Source organism: Hyperolius riggenbachi, chromosome 5 (assembly GCF_040937935.1).
Source record: "Hyperolius riggenbachi isolate aHypRig1 chromosome 5, aHypRig1.pri, whole genome shotgun sequence".
Lineage (NCBI taxonomy): Eukaryota > Metazoa > Chordata > Amphibia > Anura > Hyperoliidae > Hyperolius > Hyperolius riggenbachi.
Genome location: NC_090650.1, coordinates 329732828 through 329756102, shown reverse-complemented (window position 1 = coordinate 329756102; position 23275 = coordinate 329732828). Strand labels below are relative to the sequence as shown.

General features: G+C 40.1%; 1 protein-coding gene and 1 long non-coding RNA gene across 2 annotated transcripts in view; both read right to left on the bottom strand.

Moving 5' to 3' along the window:
* The window catches only part of LOC137517712 (uncharacterized), a 32229-nt gene extending 25138 nt beyond the window's left edge, over positions 1-7091 (bottom strand). Inside the window, exon 1 of the long non-coding RNA XR_011020634.1 lies at positions 6091-7091. This is a non-coding gene — a long non-coding RNA (uncharacterized lncRNA). The remainder of the gene's footprint in view (positions 1-6090) is intronic.
* A 7346-nt stretch (positions 7092-14437) lies between these two features.
* Positions 14438-23275, bottom strand: part of DSG1 (desmoglein 1) — a 121940-nt gene continuing 113102 nt past the window's right edge. Inside the window, exons 16-17 of the mRNA XM_068237307.1 lie at positions 22144-22388; positions 14438-17830 (exon numbers count right to left, since the gene is read on the bottom strand). Coding sequence (XP_068093408.1) covers positions 16682-17830; positions 22144-22388 — 1394 coding nt within the window. The 3' untranslated portion in view covers positions 14438-16681. The remainder of the gene's footprint in view (positions 17831-22143; positions 22389-23275) is intronic.

Genomic DNA, 23275 nt, shown 5'->3' with positions numbered 1-23275 from the left:
TGGTTCTCAGTTTTCCTGTGCAGAAAGCGAGTGGGGTGGGGGGGGGGGGGGGGAGGAGGGGGCCCCATCCAAAGTTTTGCAGGGGGCCCAGTGATTTTTTTAGTCACGCCCCTGGCATGGACATAGCAATCACCCCTGCGACCCCTGCCATCGCCGAGGGTCTCAGAGGCTTTGGGGGCCCCTCCTCCTCCCTCTCCCCAACTACAAGTGCAGCCAATTAGCAAAGAAACCTCCCCACTCACTCACAAAAACTGTGTGCAGGAGTGTGTAATTTTTTCCTGCTTCCAGACGCTGCTTCACATCAGAACACTCTTTGTTGCCGTTGCCGACTCCCGATCACGTGGGGATCGTGGACAAAGGGGGCCCCATGCTATTATTTTTGCAGGGGGGCCTATTAAGTCTAGTTACACCCCTGTTGGTATACATAACATATACAGAGCCCAGAAAAATTGGAGCAGCTGTAAAGAACGTAAGAGACATCGGGCTTGATTCACAAAGCGGTGCTAACTGTTAGCATGCCTGTGAAAACCCCCTTAGCACGTCTAAACGAGATTTTCGCGCATAAAACTTTATGCGTGTAAAACTTTACGCACGTAAAACTTTACACGTGCACTGCGCAGGGCGCTCCGCACGAAGTGCCCATTAAAGCCTATGGGACTTAGCGCGCATAAAACTTTGCGCGCGCAAAGTTAGCGCGCTTTCTGATTGAGAAATCCGGTGCTAACCTACTTAGCACCCTGGTTAGCACGTCTAAAGACTTTAGAAATGCTAAGTAGGTTAGCACCGCTTTGTGAAGCCCATCCTGTTTTAGCGGGTGCCCTTTTCAACAGGATGCTGGGGGTTAAAGTTAGGCACCCATGGGAAGGAATGGGAGGTTACGGCTAAATGCCCATGGGGTGGTTGTGAAGGTTAGATGCCAACCAGGAGAGGGTAAGGTAAGCTGGGGTGAGGTTGGTGGGGTTAGATTAGGCACTGGGGAATTAAGACTAGGCACCACCAGGGCAGTGTTCTGTGTAATAGTAGGGCAAGGTTAAGTTATCCTATACCAATAGGGTTATTCCTGCGCCCTTTTCAATGGGCACCTTTATCAAATGCACGCTGAAAAGTGGTTCCGGTTAGGACATTGTGTTCTACTACCGCAGTGGAGATAATGGATACGTTGAAAACTGACACGTCTGAACGGATTTTATACTTGAAGTAAGATCCATCAACATATCCATTGATCTTCATTGCAGAAAGTATCCTATTAACTTTTCTGCTGCGTTTTCTCCAAGGATATATTTCCAACCCTTACCAATAAAATACCTTTAAAGCCTTTAGCAATCAAGAAATTACTCAAAAGCTTTATATGAATTCCCCCCCCCCTACTTTTTAGTAATTTTTCAATTGCTAAGTGCTGAAAGTTACTGTCCCTCACCTTCAAGTCCTCTGTAATTTGTATGCCTACCTTGTGGCACTGGATTTGCCCAGAACCAGAATGACTGGTTTCATGTAACACCAGGATCATTCAGGTAATGTGAGTATGGTGATTCTCTCATTTTGTTTAATGCATTCTGGCTGTATCTTTGTCTATCTCTTACTTGCTAGTTAGGTGTGGAATGTGGGATAATGGAGGAAGCCTTCCTGGCACTAAAGATAAGGGTCAGAAGTAGAGTGCAGGTTTTGTAAATGTTTGGTAACCCTTTGACTTTGTACTCTGACATCAAGCAAAGAAATAATGAATAGTCAATGGCCAAAGATTGGACTAGTCTTCAAACCCAGAAATACATTTCTTTACAAAGTCCCAGCTTCATCTCTGCACAAACTCCTTTTTAGAAGCAGATTACTTTAACTCTGATTGATTGCCAAAACTAAAACCTTGTACATATGATCAATTTCTATCACCTTTAGTGATTGTTAACTGATATTTAGGATGACAGTTATGAGAATGAGCACTGTACAGACGCGCTACTTGGTTTTAGCCAAGCAGCTTGCCTTAATCTATGGGAAGGTGAGGAGGGATGATGGGCAGCTAATCAGTGAGCAGTATTCTGTAGGACACAAAGAAGAGAACGCACTAACGCATCATCAATTGATCACTTTGATGAGGCATTCTATTTGTCTTGGTGGATCTCTAACTGACTCAATCAGGTAGTCTTTCTGTCCCTGTGTGGTGCCAAGAGACTCAGAGTGCTGGATCATCTTGGGCTGATTGCAGGCAGAGGGCATTTTTTTCTCCTTTTTACTCCTTCTACTCAGTCATGCATCGCCCTCCTCCTCCATAATAATAAGTAACAGTATGCGTTGCTAGCCTCTAGGCAAACAACATGTCTGCACAGTACTCAGCCCAGAACTGTCAACTGAGGGATCATGATCTCATCCTTGCGTTCGACATTGTTCTTGAGTGTGTATGCACCTTTACTTTACAAGAGATAAAAAAGATAAAAAGGCTATACAAATTATTTTAAAAATACCCCAATATTTCCAGGTTAAGCACTGCATAAGCTTTTTACTTATTGCACGAGAATCACTTTCATATGCAGCCATGTGCAGCAGAGCCGGGACAAGGTCCTCCAGCACCAAAGGCTGAGACACCAACGTGCGCCTCTCCATCCCTCTCCCACCCTAGCTATATTGGTAAGTGAACAGAGGCGCCAGAAGGATAAAAGTACATACAATTTTAAAAAAAATTGCTGGGAGGAAGTGGTGGACTCACCTCCGTTAAAGCAGACACCAAGGAATGTAAATATATAGATATACACATTTATTGAAAATACCCCAAAGATGCAACGCGTTTCGCGGGCACAGCCCACTTCTTCAGGCAATAAGCAGGGGATAAACAACAGCAATTCAGTTATAGCAAGCAGAGCACCTCTGCTTGCTATAACTGAAGAGGTGCTCTGCTTGCTATAACTGAATTGCTGTTGTTTATCCCCTGCTTATTGCCTGAAGAAGTGGGCTGTACCCGCGAAACGCGTTGCATCTTTGGGGTATTTTCAATAAATGTGTATATCTATATATTTATATTCCTTGGTGTCTGCTTTAACGGAGGCGAGTCCACCACTTCCTCCCAGCAATTTTTTTAAAATGTTATGTACTTTTATCCTTCTGGCGCCTCTGTTCACCTACCAATATATTTGAGTCCACCCCAGGTGGAGGGGTGATCTACCCCCTTTCTTCCGATCTACAGAGAGCGACTTCTTAATCCTGAGTGAGGACAGGTCTAATCTCCTCACCTGCCTAATGAGTGGTTACCTAGGTGGTAACCCGTGTTTGTGAGTATTACCATCTCACTGTTTCATTTATCCAATCAATTTTGACATACTACACCATATTGGGCTCTCGATTTCTCTTCAACTTTAGTTCCCACCCTAGCTGTCACACACCGATTGCTATTGAGTGAGTTGTGCTCCCCCTCCTGCACTGCGCCCTGAGGCTGGAGCCTCTGTCGCCTCGGCCCAGCCCTGATGTGCAGCGCTATTCAGCATTTTGTGGGCCAATTCCTACAAGTAAAGAAGCATACACTCGAATCTCTTGTCTGCACTCGAGCTAATCTCTTGTATGCTGAAAGTTTACACTGATAATCCTGCTGTGATACACCGTAACCGGCCTCTCTGACAACCTGTCAAAACACAACCATTTCAGCAAGGAGCGTTACACTGTCCTCTAAAAACGACAAGAAGATTCCCACACTGACATGTAACATAAAAAAAATCACACATATGTGGAAACCTTGCTTTCAGAAGAGTGTGGGAATTATATCGTGGGTAAATAGATGGAGTGAGCAAACTGCATAAAAACTGCAGTAGGTAAAAAGTAACTTTTTTCTACCTGGCCTTTGTTTTCATATATAATCAAGACACACAAGTAGTGTGGAGCCTGTAGCAGTGAAGGGGTTAAATAATAGACATATGTTATATGAAGCAGTGAAACTACATGTCACCGGTGATCAGTGAACATTCTCAATGACTTTAGAAGGGTCATTTTACAGACCAGGCCTTTTCAGCTATGTGGAAGGCACATTTAAAGCCTGTCTGGAACATAGAATTATGAAAAGAAAAAAATGCGCACTCAGAAAAGTGCCTGAGGTGCAGGGTGGGGAGATAATCCATGATGCTATGCTGCTTGCATTTAGAATGGGAGCCTGTTCAAAAAATGATGGACCCACACCTCTAAAATCAAAGTATATCTGTCTCAACATGTAGCACAGCAGAATGCATTACTAGATGTGCTTTCATCTACTCTCCAAGGTTCGGAGATCACACCCACAGCTTTAGAAACAGATTTCACATCAGAGATACACCCAGTTAAAGGGGACCTGACAGGGTGAAAAAATGGAAGCTGTTTATTTTTTTTTATTTTTTTAAATAAATCCCAATCAAAACAGAACCTTTAAAAATGAAAAGATCACATATTACATCAGTGATACAGTGATCTGTAATTAATGATTATATCAACTGCTCCTGCTGTCCAACTCCAGGAAAATAGTTTTTGATGGCATTTAAAAAGAGGTTAGAACTTTTTATTGCTGTTAGTGTCTCCATATAGGAGAATTCCCTTCAATCCCTGTCCTAAGAGGAGAAATATAAATCTCTCCAATAGAGGCAGGCAGCATAAAAAGAAGACATTTTTTCATAGAATTTTGAAGAGCTAAATTGAGTCAAGATATATTCAGAGCTGTAAATTAAGCCCTTACAGCGAGAAAAAGAAAAAAGGAACACAGGATAGTACTATGTAGGCTTGAGACTGTACATACACATGTTTATCTCATCATGTCACATGTCAGTTCATATATCAAGGGGCATAACAACATAGCTCCCAACTGTCCCTTTTTCGGAGGGACAGTCCCTTTTTGGAAGCCCTGTCCCTGTATCACCCTCATTTGTCCCTCTTTCAGGACTTTGTCCCTCTTTCTATATAAATATATACATTTCTATACTAAAAATGTGTTTGATTGACTCTAAACTTTATTCCCATCCTTTAAATTGATATATTACTAATTTTAAAATGTTATTATGAAGGAAAATGAACCAGGATAGAAAGGACCAGTGTGGTTTGAATTATAAAACAACATATTTTCTTATGAAATTTTTATGGTATGCGTGACTAGAGGCGTGGTGGGGGTGTGGTCAGGGGTGTGGCAGGGGTGAGGCTTAAGTGTCCCTTTTTCTCATCTCAAAAAGTTGTGAGGTATGTAACAATAACCCGCAACCCCTGGGATGGTGAGGTAGAGGGCATGCTCCTCCTCCTACCCACCTTAGGGCTCGTTTCCACTAGTGCGGTGCGAATCGCCAGGATTCCACCGCTGCCGAATTCGCATGCGGATGCGATTCCGCGTGCGTTTTTTGCCGCGATTTTGCATGCGAATTTAACCATGTCACTGCCTGGTTCAATTTACTTTACTATTTATGCGAATTTGCACGCGAAATCGCGGAAAAAAACGCATGTGCGTTTTCCCTATCAAATACATAGCCTGCGAATCGCCTGCATTCCACACGCAGGCGAATTCTGCAGGCTCTACCGTGCAGAAAAATCCTGCACAGAAAAACGCAGGAAAAAACTGACAAGTGGAAACAGGGCCATCCACTTGTATTGGTTATGCGAATCCGCATGCAGACAACGCATGCGGATTCGCTCTAGTGGAAACGGGCCCTAACAGAGTATTAGTACAGCAGATCCATGTGACTATATTTACCTGATCCCGATGCCTCGCGGCTACTCTTCCTCCTCACAACAGCCACTCACTCCGTGCTGCATACATGGCTCCCAATCACGTGACACTGGGAGCTGTGTATGCAGCACAGAGTGAGTGGCTCCCGGGAGGAAGAGATATGAGATGTTGGGATCAGATAAATATAGTCACATAGCCCGCTGCACTAATGCCAGCAGGGAGGAGGGGTCGGGTGATACCAGCGTCACTGGCCACCTGGGGGGTAGGGTAAGGAGGGGAATCTGTTGGGAGGCCCTGGACAGTTTTGTGGGCGGGGGATGCACCTTGTTACACCCCTGCAGATACCCTTTAAGAACTGAATACATGTAAACTAATGGCTACTAATTTTCACAAATGCAAGTATAAACACATATAGTATCTCTCTATTTTATCTTACTCACCAAATCCACAGCATGATTCTTGTTGTTGAGCATTTTATCTGTTTCAAAATCAAATATAAGCTTAATTAGTCTGATGCTTCAATAAATAAAATATATTTTAATCCAGTGAAAAGGTGTTTTACATACCATTATGGAGTGTCGGCTTCTAGTGGTCACAGGGTACAGGGTGCTTTCCTTTTTAAATTGATATTATAATATTATTATGCCATCTCTGGAACTGCTGAACATCGTGTCACCAAAAGCCAAAGTAAAGGTTCTTGCCAAGTGTGAAATTAGGATATATGATTATGGGACTTGCCATTGCTGACAGTGGGATGTTACCAGAGGCGTATTTAGAGGGGTGCAGGCATGGCTCATGCCATGGGCGCCACAGCACCATGGGCACCATGTCTGCCCCTGTGCTATGCCCCATGCCTCCCTGTCACTCAGAACTCAGATCAATTCTGGAGAACATGGCTACTTCATTTATGTATGTAGGGCTCACTTGGCTTAGTGTAAAGAGGACAGAGAGGAAATAAGAGATATTTCCAGAAAAGTAACTTCAGCCATATACCGAGCCAAAAAACACCGGCAACCATAACACATGTACACGAGAGAGGACGCAGTTTTTAGAGGGAAAAGGGGCTCCGACCAGGGGTGGGGGCACAATTTCAGGGTTTGCCACAGGCTCTATAATACCTAGATGCGCCCCTGGATGTTACGCTTGCCTTTATCTGTGTATTGACTTATGAGACTAGGTCTGACTGTCAGCAGACCTGAGCATTCCCATATTTCCAGCCTTTTTTATGGTGTGGAATAACTGTGATTTGCTTGCCCATGTTTTACATGTTGACATATAAGGGAGTTGAAATAAGGCTTGCCATTATTCTTGGCAATGTATAGAGCTGAACTGCAGGGTTTACCTTCTTGTTAAAACTGTGGAGTTTCACCTAATGCAGAGTTCACATTCTGTTGGACTGCATCTATTTTGATATGATTGCTGACACAGTCCGCTATAGAGTCTGCTGCCAGTCTGGAGAGAAGGAGTGCCATTCTTCAAATGACTACATGCCAATGTCTGGCAATATCAAATTATCTTCCCATGGTAAATTAAAATATTAAAGGTGGCCATTACCCATACAATTCTCCGGATGATTGATCGTCTAATTCAATTGCAATGTCTGAAAGAATCGTTTAGGTTCACTAACGAAAGGAAAGCTGCTATGCAATTCAATCAGATTAATGGAATTAATCCGAAAATTGATTGAATCCTTCAATCTGATTGAATTGCATAGCAGCTTTCCATCTGTTAGTGGGCCCAGGCGATCATTTCCAAGTGATATTACGATCGAATCAGATGATTGATCATTTGGAGAATTGTATCATTAATAGCCACTTTTATACAGATGAGAAAAATATGTCCTCTGTTTTCTGAATTTGTTGCTCAGAATTTGGAATCTTATCTGTGATATAACAAAAAAAAGAGCCACTACATTTTTTAAACATTTATAAATGAAAAGATCACGTATTACATCAGTGATGTGGTGATCTGTAATAAAGTTGTAATGATTATGCGAACTGTTCCTGCTGTCCAACTCCAGGAAAATAGTTTTTGATAGCATTTAAAAAGAGGTTAGGACTTGTTATTGTTGTTAGTGTCCCCAAATAGGAGAATTGCCTTCAATTCCTGTCCTGAGAGGAGAAATATACATTTCTTGGACAGGGGCAGGCAGCATAAAAATAAAACTTTTTTTATATATTTCTGAAGAGCTAGAATCTGTCAAGTTTGTATTATGATCCCTCATTCCCTGGCCCTGTGACCGCATGGAGGGTGGGAGTGAAATGGACAATTTGGCCACAAGCTGTGCCTGGGAAATTTGGGTGCTGCCATATTAAAATAGAGAAATACTGGCTATAGCCAGAAATGTATGGGTACCAGAGGGGGAACTCTGTAGGAACAGCAGGCATGCTGGGAGTAGTAGTTTGGCTACACTGCAGCCGAACGCCAGGACAAAATAGTGGTGAGTGAGGGTGGTTAAGGGTAGGAGTAGGTCGGGATGGTTAGGATGAGGCATAGATAGGGGAGGGTTTAAGTGAGAATTAGGGTACAAAGGATGGGAGATTATAGTTATAGTAACAATTTCAAGACAGGGACAGTGGAATTACACTTCTAACTTGATAAGTACCCTGTATGGCCTGGTATTTGTTTGGTAATGGTTTCTAAAAACGTTTATGTTTATGCCAAAATTTTCGGTTTATAAACAATTATGTACCACAAATATTAAACCAAATCATGCTTAATGAATCATAAGCATCTTGTGAAACAAGGTGGGTCAAAAACTATTCTTTTTTTTTTTTTTTTTTTTACATTTTTCCACAATTGAAAAAGTACCAAAAAGTTGGTGACGAAGTACTGTCAAAATTATTCTGAGTAATCTCCTGCTTGCTGTTGTCTTAAAAAACACTGTATTGATACGGTCTGAAAATATCACCTAGGAAAAAAGTGAATTGAATAGGGGCCTATGTATTCTGATTGGAATGTACAGTATGTGTGTCTTTCTCCAAAAGACACCCATACTGTTGTATAATTCACAACACCAAGTGTAAACATAGCAGTTGTTTGTATTCTAAGATTTAGAACGTAAAAGAAAATCCAGATGTGGATGATACAGTCAATTATAATGATTTATTTTCTATTTTCTACAACCAATGAGATGTCAAATGATGTAATTGATGTATTTACTTTGACGTATTTACGTAGATTTGCAATACATAGGTAACTTCAAGGGAAAGAATGATGTATACTCACCTTCTACCTGGCAGTCTAAATACTAACAGGTCTCTTGATGTCTGCACCATACACTACATTTGGCTCCTGTCTCCCTACATTGTTAGTGTAGAGACCAAAGCCTCTATTTCAGAACACCTACCCATTCACGCTAATTCAAGTTTTGAAACTAAAATTACAGTAAGATCAGTGCCCTGTGATAACACAGGAAGCCAGTGGGACACATATACCTGTGAGACCTGTGAGACGAACACCAGGAAAAGAGATGAGTATTAGTTGTTCTCCTTACTGACAGTAAACATAATTTTTCTCAAAGTTTAATAACTACCGGTATACTTATAATAATAATAATAATAATAACTACAAAATTATAATAAAAAATAATAACAACTAAAGGTTTCATTTATCTAAAAGTGCTTTATTAACATTTCTTGGAAATACAAAAATATTGCATAAAGCTTTATTCATAAAAATGCAGGGACATGCATTTGGCAATTTAAATAATATTTAGCATTGCTTCGTTTAGGATTGTTTTCCAAAATGTTTTATGGAATATATTTTTTGTGTGTTTTAATGGGCCTATAAACTTTAATTCAACATTAATAAAACATACCTCTGTGACAAAACAGCCATTCTGAAATTGATGTAAACAAAAATCACCTATTGGTTTTGTTCTGCAGGCGACTAAATGTTTGGCAAATAATTCAATTGTACAATGTGGCTGCTTGAAATCGTACCATTATTATTCCATTTACTGGACGGCACAACACAATTCTACTTCTTTTAACCTTTTTTTCTTTTTTTCATTTTCTTCCTATGAGTCTTTTGTTTGTATGGGGAGTGAGGGTTCAGATCTACAATAATGTCAGTTTGCCAAATTTCTGTTCATAACCCTGGGTGAATAATGTACTATTGTGCCCAGCTACTGCTTCCTTTCAGTAGCTGACTACAATCCACTGCTTTATTTATTTTTTAAAGCGGTACGGTCACCATAAAAATCAAATTTCAAGAGCAACTGGTCTGAGTGTATTAAGTGATAAAGCTGCTAATCCTGCATTCAAAACTTTCAAAACTTTTTCTGCTGTTATGATTTGGAGTTATCACATACTTAAAGAGCACTGGCCCTTTAGTAGTCAGTGCCAAAGAATTGCATGCTGGGGGTTCTTTTTATCTATAATCTATTCCTCCTCTTCCTTTTATTTCCCTGCCAGCTCCTTATCTGAAACCTAATCCCCTACTCACTTGTGTTTACAAGCAAGGCTGGAGGAGACAAGAAAAAAAGTAAAAGGCAGAAATGACATCACGAGTTAGCCTTAACTGTGGGCAAAAGACATGGCCCCCACCAGGAACAGAATTCTCATCATTTACTATATAACATTCACTGAAATCAAAAACGTGGACAGTATAATACATGTGTTATGTAAGTAGATCAAGTATTCATCTACTTAAATATGTGTTTTTTCCCAGGCATAGTATGGCTGATCCTACTGATTTAAGGGAAGGGATGAGAGGCTTTAATTAGTCTTTGCAAATAAGTATAACGTTATCCTGGGGGGACTTTTTTCATAGGTATGTTTTGACATATAAGTAAGTTGCCAAGTGCAATCTATTTTCTTTAAACAAAAATAAAAATAAAGTTCTAACTAAAAAAATTACTACACATAGGCCCATATGCAATTCACTTTTTAACCTACGTTTTCTCCTAGGAGATAATTTTTCATCTTCTATTTAAAATAACTTACCAGCACTTTTCAACTAAAAAAATACCAAAAAAGTAAATGAAAGAGTACTTTCAAAATTATTTTCAGTATTTTTTTGCTTTCTGGTGGCTTAAAAGGGATTTTATTGTAAAGTTGAAAAATATAGCGTATCAGAAAACTCAGATTAAAAAGTGAATTGCATATGGTCCATAGTAGCTTACATTTCACTTTTCACTTATAGCGGAAAAAGGGTGACATTTTAATGTTATTGAACTCCAGAAGCCATGTTTAAGATTATTAAACATATAGGCCTCAATTCACGGAGCATTATCAAACGTTTATCAAACACTTTATCAAACGTTTGATAATGTACCTCATGGGTAAAATCTCACTAAGGTGTTATATATTTGTTGAACGTTTTATCGGTAAAACATTCGATACATTTATAACACCTTAGTGAATTTAAAATGAGATTTTACCCATGAGGTAAATTATCAAACGTTTGATAAAGTGTTTGATAAACTTTTGATAATGCTCCGTGAATTGAGGCCTATATAGCTTAGCAACCATTTGAATCTAATGTACCAGTTATGTGCAATGTTTGCTATAGTTATTGTGAATAGCTTGTTTATCTTTGATCGCTTCAGAAAATTACACATTAAAATATCACACCCATATACTTTTTGTACTTCATTAATTATACATTTGCCAAGAGAAAAGTAATACACATCAATAAAATATACATTAGGTACTGTATGTTACTTCTCAACAATATAAGACTTATTTCTATCATAAAATGATTTCATTGGTTTCACAATTTTTGATTAATTTAAGTTTTCTGTCTGAGCTGTAAACACCCAGAAATATTTTCAGTTGAGATTTGGAAAATAATACCATCGAATGTAACTGTTTTTTTGTTGTTTTTTTTTACTTTATTCTATTTAGATATGAAAATCATTTAACTGTACAGATGATCAACATTGTAAATTTTTCCTACAAAGACAGAAATAAGGCAACATTTACTAAAGATTACATCCTGCAATAACTTTCTTGTCTTTGTTAACACAGCAGTAGCTGTAAAAACACCTCCTGAAAGCGCATTTAAACTAAAGTTACACAGATTTGCATGGGCAGAAACAGCTGTTTATAATAATTTAAATCATACCTGAAGTTAAAAAAAAGTATAGATACTTACTTCAATAGAGGAAACCCCCTAGATAGTTGAGAGGCTTCCCTGTTTTTTTGTTTTGTTTTGTTTTTTTGCGCCCTTTTGTTCCTGCACTGGAACCCTTTGAAAATATTTGACATTAAAGTCAAATATTGCTTGCATCCACGCTCTCCTCAGGTGAAAAGTTTAGCCTGTGCCTGCGCAGTAGTACTGAGCTGGTCATGCATTGCTTTTTCCTCTGTGCATAAGCGGCTTCATGCTGCTGCACAGATGCAAACCATACTGGCGCCTGGGTAGTTTGGCCGTACCATCTTACTTGAAGGGGAGCATGGCTGGGAAGAAGAAGAAGAAGAAGAGGGTCCCCACGAGAAGTGGAGGGGTTGATCAGGATCAGGGAATTCTCTGGAGCATTAAGGGGGTTACCTCTACAGTTGTGAGTATTTAACTTTTTTTGCCACTGCCATTGAAAAAGGTATCCCTACTTTGTTTTGTAATCTGCAAACAATTTTAGAATTGAATTAACTTCTGTCCTGCTGCCAACTTCATAGGAAGTGGACATCTGCCCTTAAAAAATTTTTTTACACTAATGAATAAAAAATATAAATAATTTGATTTAAGATCAGTAGTTTGGAAATAAGGCACAATGTACAAAACTGGTGTAACTACTACAAGACACAGAAATAAATATAAAGGAAACTATTAAACACATTATATAAGTGCTGTTCATCGGTTGTACTGTGTAATTGCATAGTATTTAGATATTTTGTGGTTTACAGGTCTTTTTTTTTACAGAGCGTAATTTTATACTTGTCCAAAAAGTTTTATGTATTTTAACAGACAGTTGCAAACTTTGTGGTGTTTTCTCAGTACACGTATTTTGAGAGTAAATTAATGAAGCCATTTGGTAATTTAATCCTGATAGGCATGTTCATGATGAGTATAAATAAGCTGTCTGAGTAATGTGAACAACTAGCGGTACTCTGCTAAAGATTATTACAGAAGAAGTCCACAAAGTGCCAAATAAACAGAGTGCCACTGAGCTAATAATTATATACCGGTAAATGAATATTCTGGAACTAAATTGTATCCTTTTGGTCTAATGTGTCTGTAGCATCTGGAACAGTTCAGCCACCTCTGTGTAACATCGATAACATCGATAGGGTGTTACTGGGTGTAGCTTACTCTGTCTACCTTTCAATTGAGCTGAGAGATTTAACCTAACCACTTGCTAACTTTAGCCAGCATCATTAGTCTGAGTTTAGATAGACATAAGCATAAGGTAGAGTTTTGTGATTGCCTCTACACTGGCAATAGTGGGAGTTTTCAGAAGGTAATATCCTTTGAAGTTAGCACAAAACTGATCAGTTCTAAATAAATCACAATCATTATTATCATGCAGTGAGGAAGTTATCTACCCTTGGCAGATGATAATATTGATAGTATGATGTTAAAAACAGTGTAACAAGGAGCCTATAGAAATCTCTGGCAGCCCCACAATGAAAAATCATGTTGAAGTTCAATTATTAACCTGGTCCAATGTTCCTAAATGTGAAGGACGATTATTGCATAGCTTGGCTAACCATTAAACTATTTGCTATTTACAGTGCTAATATAATAACTGGCAACTCAAACTGTACATCCCTGGAAACCGCCAGTTTTTTTTGTAAATTTATATAAAGCCTTAGACAACTCAGTAAAAAGATTGCCTTACAAGCAAGTTCATAATCTTAAGTTCTTATGCCAAGCTGAACACAGAGTTCAGACATATTATTTTTTATTTTTGATGTCCCTGTTAGCCACTCAAGTGCCCACAGTGCCATAGGGAAAAGACCATTACTTAAATGGAACCAGGCCATGATGTCTAAAAAAATGTAATACTTCTCCGGTCTGTTCATCAGTATAAATATGATGCATTGCCACTGTGCTGGAAGGCAAAAAGAGGGCAGTGTACACGAGCTGAGACCAATTGCATCAACATTCCAACCTACTAGCTTTCCCCTCCACTTCTAGCTTATCCTTTGAGTTCTCAGAATACAATGCAAGTTTACGTTACTCGCAGAAATAGACTGTTTATCACTTATCAGCCCAACTGCTGTTAACGTAATATTCTGCAGTTACCTAAATTACAGTTGCCATTAATCCCATATATTTACATAACTGAAAACTTGCTATAACTTTCAATAAACTTCATATCAAGAAACCCCACACTTATCTACATTTGTATTACATATTAACAAATTCCTCCTCTATCTTGGCAATGGAAGGAAATATTATCTGGGAAACTTAGCATTTTATTGCTGCAAACATATTTGCCCATGACATATCTATGCTTACCATTTATTCTTGTTTTTTTTATTCATAATATTTTCACACCTTATAATAATGATGCTAAAAAAGTAACACGATTAAAGAATGTCTGGGTACACAAACATGGCCTTACATATGTAACAGAGATACTCTTTGGACAGTCTAGGAAATGGAAAAACATTTGAACTTTTATTAATATGTACTGTAGAGTGTGAATGTACAAATAGTACATAGAATTGTTTGTACCATGGATTAGACTCAACTCCTTCAAAACAGTTTAGTTGAGGATAGCATGAGGAATGGTAGTAATTTTTAAAAAAAATAATAATAACCCTTGTCAGTTTGTTATTGCTATTTATGCTGTATATACCCACAGTGCTGTTTTAGAGCTATAACATGACTTAAAAAAAAACACCAGAGAGTCACCAGGAAAGGAAATGGGAAACAATGATGAGTTCTACTTCTTCTCCTATCATCAGTTCACTGTTTTCTCTGCCTCTGTTAAAGAGATCACATTTTACATGTGATAATGTGCTTCATTGCTGTATGTGAACACACAGCTCATCCAAATGTTCACACCACTGCATTGTAATGGATGTTGTTATCCCAACGCAATTTCTACAGTGTGTTTTTGGATAACGTGTGAGAAAACATGCACATTAATAGCAGTTGTTAAAGCTATGAATATAAAATGTAAATTTTAACATGCATGCATGCATAACACAACATAACATGCATGTGTGCATAACACAACATGCATGTGTGCATAAAACAACATAACATGCAAGAGTGCATAACACAACATGCATGTGTGCATAAAACAACATAACATGCATGCATGCATAACACAACATGCATATGTGCATAAAACAACATAACATGCAAGAGTGCATAACACAACATGCATGTGTGCATAACACAACATAACATGAATGCGTGCATAACACAACATAACATGCATGCGTGTATAACACAACATAACATGCATGCGTGTATAACACAACATGCATGTGTGCATAAAACAACATAAGATGCAAGAGTGCATAACACAACATGCATGTGTGCATAAAACAACAAAACATGGGGTGAACTTAACTACCTGCGGACCGAGCGAGTGTGAATCTACGTCGGGCACGGGGCGCTGCGGTCCTGACCGGACGTAAACTCTACGTCCCATTGACTGCGCGCCCCAGCCCGTCCGCTTCGCTCGGTCCGCTCTGCCCCCGCCGCAATGTGATGCCCTGCCGCCTCTATGACGGCAGAGCACTGTGAGCCGGGCAGGAGCCGTTTTCATTGGCTCCTGGCCCTGTCATTCCTGCAAGCCGTTCCCATTGGCTTACAGGAATGACAGGGTCAGGAGCCAATGAAAATGGCTCCTGACCCGGCGCACAGCGCTCTGCCGTCATACCGACGGCAGAGAGAGCAGCCTGAGGCGGGGACAGAGCGGCGTGTACGGCGGGAGCGACGGTAACTTGCGGCGATTCGTCGGGAAGCGGCAGTTTGCTGGACCAGCACCCTCTGGTCCTTAAGGAGGCAGGGGGTGCTGGTCCAGAAAGGGTTAATCTTAGTCAGATTTTAGTTTGGACAAGAAGTCATGAAACTTCCTTAACAAATAAAAAACGGATGTAACCGGTATTCATGCTATGTTCAACTCATAGAAAAATTTGGCAGGAATTGGCTTTTAAATAAAATCAACTAAAAGAATACTATTATTAAAGATTATATACAGTATATATATATTTATTTATTTATTTTTTAAACTGCACCATTACATTCATGAGCATTCTTAATTTCATAGACTTTATAGACTATGTCTATGTTTTTATCACATTATACAGCCCAATGGAAATATTACCATTTGTGTATGGGGACATTAAGTCAGATCAATAAAATAATTTCATTAAGTCAGAGCAAAAAAGACTCCATCTCATGCTGGTAGCACTCTGCACAGCCAAAGCCAGAGTTAGGATGGGTCAGTCATATATGGCCTTTAGGGTGCATTGAGTACTGTAGGGCATTAAAAGTGTGCATTGACATTCCATGGTTCTGCTGTGTGCAAAGAATAACAACTCAATGAGAACATGTCCTCTCTGCTGCTCTCCTTTTCCTTTAGCAAACCTGTGATCACACTATTTGCCCAACTGGAGCACTACTGCGGCTGGCTTATGCTGTAACAAGAATGGGTAGAAGTAGACAGGTTTGCAACCTTTCCAGATAACTGTGCCCCCTTACTCTTTAAGTTTTTTTTTATTAATAGAGATGGTCAATGAGATGGTAATATGTCTGACTTGCATGCAAATTTAGTGCAAATTACATGCAGCAAAACTTGGACCAATTAAAATAAACCGGACATATCTTTGAATGGCCAAATTACAAGCTGCATACAATTCACATGCAAGCTGGGTTTATTAGCATCTCCTTGACACCCCTATTCATCAGTGCCATCTACACCACTGCTGAATTGCTAATAATATACAAATTGCTACTTAAGACTGGAATATTTTAACTTAAAGATGAAATTCCAGTTGATTTTTTTTTTCATTATTATTTTTATGATGTATAAAAGCCCCATTCCCTTATTTGTGGCTTTGTACATTATTTAAGAAAATCACTTATAAGGTTTTTAATTTCCTGACTAAAGTATGTAGTTTACTTTTTAGTATACTGCACTGTACTGTACTTTGTTACAGAACTGCGAGTTAGGCTAGGAGATGTGGAACCTCCTGTTTGTGTTAGCAAAGGCTCTGCACTTAGCAAATGGGTTGTTACAGATGGGACTGACCGTACAGTTTTCTCTGTTACATATATATTTTGAGAACTACCCATCTCTGGGCGAACTGTTAAACCTCCCCCTCCAACACTTAGACCTCCTGGAACACTTAGACCTCCTCCAACATTTAGACCTCCTGGAACATTTAGACCCCCTGGAACACTAAAACCTCCTGGAACACTAAAACTTCCTGGAACACTTAAACCTCCTTGAACGCCTAAACCTCCTTGAACATTGGAGAAAGGCTGTATCACCCTTTCCGTAACGACAACATTTTGGCCATCTCCTAAGTCTGGGAAGTTGAATGAACCTGATAGCCTTGAATTGGTAGGACCAACAACTCTTTCTCTCAACACAACATTGGATCCATCTGTTAGAGTTGACCTGTTTGGTAGTTCTATAATTTCATGCATTCCAGATGTTGGACGGACCACCCTCTCTGTTACAATGACGTTGGCACCATCAGGCATATCAGTAAACATTGCATGTGGTGTGGAGGAAGAACCAACCACCCTTTCTGTCACCAGAATACTAGTTGGAACACTTGGCTCCACATTACGTACAATTGTCCTGATGGGATTCTCAGTGGTCGTGTAAGTTTCTCTTACAACTACGTTATTTGGAATGACAGGTTCTGGTACATGCATTGCGGGTTGAATGTTAGTAGATGAATAAGAGCTCTCTGTTACATAGGTAGAACTAGTAACTGGTGCAGAACGATTACCAGGGACATTTACAAAAGGTTCATCTACCATAACATTTGTATCAGTTTCTACTATAGGGATATTGCCAAATGATGTTGGCCTGTCACCACGTGGCATAGGTTCGATCTCTGAACCTATACAGATTTCTGCCAGCGTTTTAAACTTTGGCCCCAGTGTATCCAAGAAGGTATCATCCAAGTCATCTGCAATGAAGCTGCAGCATCCGACAGATCCAGCAGGGCTTCCGGCACCTTCATTGTCATAGATGAGAAGACAGTCATTTGATGGACGGTTTTCATCCTCATTGGCAAATGCTTCTGCTTTCTAAAACAATAATTTTTGTACAATACCCTGGTAAATACCAGCAGCAACTTTTAAAGGCTTTAATACTGTAAATATATTCTTCCTGCACAGAATTAGATTGAAGGCTATTCCTTATGACACCATAGTATATTTGAATAGAAAGTGAGAAAAAAACTAGACATACACTAGTAGCTATAGGCAGCATTTTTACATGTTACAGCAGTGTTAGTGTTCTCTACTGCATCAAGAAATACAAAGCTTGTGGCAGTGGCGTTATTATCATTATATCAGATCTTAGTTCAGCACTTAGATTGTAAGCTTAATTGGCAGGGCCCTCCCCATGTGCACTTCTCTGACACCATATAGACTCAATGACTAATTTTCTTTATTTATCTCTACCTTGCAATTTGCTCAACATCGTTTATTGTTAAGGCTGCCATACACTGGTCGATTGCCACCAGATCGACCAACAGATAGATCTCTCTCTGATCGAATCTGATCAGAGAGGGATCTAATGGCTGTCCATACACTGCACACATATTTTGAATTGATTTCAGCATGAAATCGATTCATAATCTGTAGAGTTGCAGCTGCCACCTGCCTCACGTCACTCCTGCTCCCCCCACCAGCAGCAATACATTACCTTTTTGGCCGGTGCGAGTCCCCGAGTCTGTGCTATTCCTTTCTCCTGCTGGCCTTCTTCATCTTCTCTGCACTTCCTGTCCCATCCTGTGAGAAGGGGAAGTTCAAACGGTAGAGCGCCCTCGATGGGACAGGAAGCGTAGATTAAGAAGGCCAGCCGGAGAAAGCTACAGCACGAACCAGGGGACTTGCGCCAGCGGAACAGGTGAGATTATTGCCGCTAGTGACGCGTTCCCGACCCGCCGCCGATCAAGTAAAATTTTCCGCCTAAAAAGATCGACAGAATCGATCGATTTTGGATGGAAATCAGTCCGCGTTTGCGTAATTGATTTCACAGCAGATTCGATCACAGTGATCAAATCGGCTGTGTATCAGCAGGAAATTGAGTTAGTGTATGGGCACCTTTACATCACTATGTTGTGTACCATTATTTAACGCTATAACGTCCCTGTGTCACATTGTTCAATATTGTAATGTCTCCCTTATGTAGTGTACATCGCTCTACTGATATCTGATCTAATATTGATAAGCGCAAGATGGCAAACAGGTAAGTGATCAAGGTTAGTTTGTTATTGATCATTTACCTGAACTAATAGGATATGCGTCGCAAGAAAGTCTTTTTGTTATGTCTATTACTACTTTATAATCTCACTTGCTCACTTTTATTCTATTTCTTTAAAGCAGAACTGATGTCTCTTTAAAAAAATGATTTTCACTTACCTAGTGCTTCTGCCAGCATCCTGCAGCCAACCTGTGCCCACGCCGTGACATACCGATCCTTTGTTCCCCTGCCGCGGATCACTTTTCTTCACGCAGTGGAAGCCGACATCCACTGCGCCATGGCCACGCGCATCCTCTAACACATTCTCGTGGCCCGGAGTGTCCTGCACAGGCGCAGTATGAGAAAATCTCTACTTCGCCGGGTTAGTGTGAACAAGGACGCGCGTGGCCAGGACCGCGCAGGCGCAGTGGACACTGATGGAGGAAGCAAAAGTGATCTGCGGTGGGGGAACGGAGAATAGTTTTGAAACAGTACCGGCACAGGTCAGCTGCAGAGGGCTGGTAGAAGCTCCAGGTAAGTGAAACTCGTTTTTTCACAGAGACTTCAGTTCGGCTTTAAGTGTCACTTCTCGGCAACCACTGCTAATAGATTTTATGTACGTTGCACCAAAAGATTATTCCCCTCATTGAATGTCACTATTATTATAGAAATGTATAGTACTTCCCTTCCTTCTTTAACGTATGCATTTACGGATTACAAAACCTTTTGTGATTTACAGTGTACAAACATCTATTAACTGTATGATTGATCGTTAGGGTAATGAACTTACTACAGCATTTCTGATGTACTAAATTAAATGTATGCAGACAGAGTTGTGGTGTGGATTGAATCTAGGTCCACAGAAATGCAATGCCAAAGTGCTAACCGCAAATTGCTACAGTTTTGCCAACTGGGGGATTGCAAAGGTGTAATTAAAGAGGAACTGTAGTGAAAATACTGTAATCAATTAAATAGATTTTTTAAATATTCATTAATGCATTATTTGGTTAGTGTTTGCCCATTATAAAATCTTTCCTCACCCTGTTTTACAGCCTGAAATTTATCACAGGTGGGAACATCTTTAGTTCTGTCAGGTGCAGCTCAGCAAAAGGTTTGTTTCTGAGAAATCCTAAGCCAGTGCAAATAATACCTGGTCTCCCAGAATGCACTGGGTGGAGAATTCCACATAGCTAAACAGCCTAGGCTAAGCATCACTGGGAGGGCAGGGCTACATACAGGGGCATAGCTACAACTCACTGGGCCCCATAGCAAATTTTATGGACAGCCCCCCCCCCCCCCCTTCGGACAAACCCCTTCTTGCCAGTGGTCCCCCTTTGGTGGTGCTAACAGCCTACTAACTAACAATGTCTATAATGTTGTTTGTCTTTTTATTGCATAATGTGTGGGCAGCATGGTAACATAGTGGATAACACTCTTGTATTGCTACACTGGGTCCCCAGTTCAAATCCCAGCCAGGACCCTATCTGCATGGAGTTTGTATGTTATCCCCATGTCTTCCCCACGAAGATGTCACTGATATTGAAATACATAATAATAATATGGTAGGACATTAGACTACGCCTATGGTAAGATTAGATTATGAGCTCCTCTGAGGACAGTCACTGACATGACTATGTATTCTTTAATGTGCTGCAGAAGATGTCACTGCTATACAAATACATAATAATAATATGATGGGACATTACACTATGACTATGGCAGGATTAGATTGTGAGGTCCTCTGAGGACAGTCAGTGACATGACTATGTACTCTGTAATGTGCTGCAGAAGATGTCAGTGCTATATAAATACATAATAATATGGTAGGACATTAGTCTATGACTATGGTAGGATTAGATTGTGAGCGCTTCTAAAGACAGTCACTGACATGACTATGTACTCCGTGAAGTGCTGCAGAAGATGTCAGTGCTATATAAATACATAATAATAATAATATGGTAGGACATTAGACTATGACTATGGTAGGATTAGATTGTGAGCGCTTCTGAGGACAGTCACTGACATGACTATGTACTCCGTAATGTGCTGCAGGAGATGTCAGTGCTATATAAATACATAATAATAATATGATAGGACATTAGACTACGCCTATGGTAAGATTAGATTGTGAGCTCCTCTGAAGATAGTGGGTGACATCATTGTGTATACTATAAAGCAGTGGGGGAGCAATGAGTGCTATATTATACACATTAAATCAATGTTTGAAATGAGACATGGAGGGGGATAGGAAAGAAGGAAAAAGGAGGCAGTGTTCCAGCAGGAGAGACACACTGCAGGGAAATGGAGAAGGAAACAATAGGACATATCGTAGCAGGACTTCACACCAGTTTGGCAGGGACATAGAAAGTACAGTACCAACATCCCTGCACTACTGAGGAGTCTGAGGGAAAAGAGAGACCACAGCACATGATGGGAGGGGGTTGTGGAGGAGAGGGGAGACCAGAAAACTACAGCTGGCAAGTAATACTCTTATCTCTTATCTAAATTGCACTGAGCTGCTTCTCTCTGCTGGGTAGTTACAGACATCTGATTTCAGCTTTATTATCTGTATATCACTGACCTCTGGAACACTGGACTGTCTGTACTATTGATTATTCATTCTGATCAGCATATACACTGATCAGAATAATCAATCAATAATGCAGGTAGTCGGGTGTCACAGCAGGCAGTGTATACATCCGACAATCTGACATCTGTAATGCTGTGAGAGTGCAGCTCCATTACTTTCTCTGCCACAGCTGCGGTCTCTTCTGCCTCTATCCCCCTAGACTCTGCATACTTCAGTACACAAGGGAAGGAGGGGGAGGAAGTGAGTCAGGGAAGGAAGAACTGTAAACTTCCTGGCCATGTGCTGTGCACTGGAGACTCGCTTACATGATTATGTTGCCAGGATGGGGCCCCCTAGTGGCCATGGGCCCCATAGCAAGGCTATGGCTGCTCTCCCTATTTCTACGCCAGTGGCTACATACCAATATACAGTACAACAATATATAGCTATAGGAAGTGGTGCTGGATGCTGAAACCAGGAAAATAACTGTAAATGTGGATATCCTGAAAAGTTTACTACTATCCTAGCATATGTCACGACAGTACCCCTTTAAAGTAGAATATATTGAAATCTAGTACTTACATCAGCAAAGTAGTTTTCCACATAAGCCATGTTCACTGCGCCACTGTCTTTCATCATATGCATTGGTCCGTATAGTGAACCATTGTAATCTTTATCCATGGTGTATCCTGTCCCACCTACAAGGGTGTTTGTTTCATATCCAGTTGTAGATGTGCCCATTCCGCCCATACCAACACCAATGCCTCTATCTTGCCCACTTCCTGCAACTTCTTCTCCTAGCGTAGCCATGTAATTTGTGTGGAGATCTGAAAAACCAACAAGAAATATATTCAGCGTGTTGTCCTCATGTACTGTAAGTAGTAAAACCAGCCCACACTGGCTATCAACATTTAACTTCTCAGAAGTACTCTTTTTTCAAATTTAAAGATGAGCTCCAGGAAAAAGGCAGTTGAACTACATATACTACATTATGATGGAGGACACATCACATATGTACATCACATACATGGAAATGGCATACATTGTCAGGCTGCTGCAAGTTAGAAAACTACTTGAACATAACTTCTGGACACATGCGTATGCAGACAATAGGAAGACAGAGTTTCCCTTTAACTTGCTTTAAAGGAGGTAAGTTCTCTGGAGATGTACAAAAAGTGACCAAATGTGCAAGCCGATGGAAAGTGACACACAGCATGAGCTCAGTTAAGTGATACCCTTCAAAGGATCTAATCAGAAACTTGTTTGGCTGTGGGTCACAAACCTAACCTTAATTCAAAATCTGAGTTCAATAGCGTGAGATGTTTGAGCATGTTATAATAAAGCCAGAAAACTTAGCACCTACTGACAAATGTACTTTGGATGGGCCACAAGCTTCATAAGAGCAGAATTAACACTAAGATGCCATGTTACAATTCATAAGGTAGGCTGAGATTAGTAGACTATAAAATCACTTTCTTACCCTAGTGATCATTCTGAAACCAAGAAGCATCCTCATTTCATCTAGAGAAGCCCACCCCCACCCTCCCCAAAACAACAAAAACACTTTTGACATTTGTGTGGAACCTTAAAGAGGAACTTCAGCCTAAACAAACATACTGTCATTAAGTTACATAAATTATGTTAATTAGAATAGATGGGTAATATAATCTCTTACCCACCCCGTTTTAAAAGAACAGGCAAATGTTTGTGATTC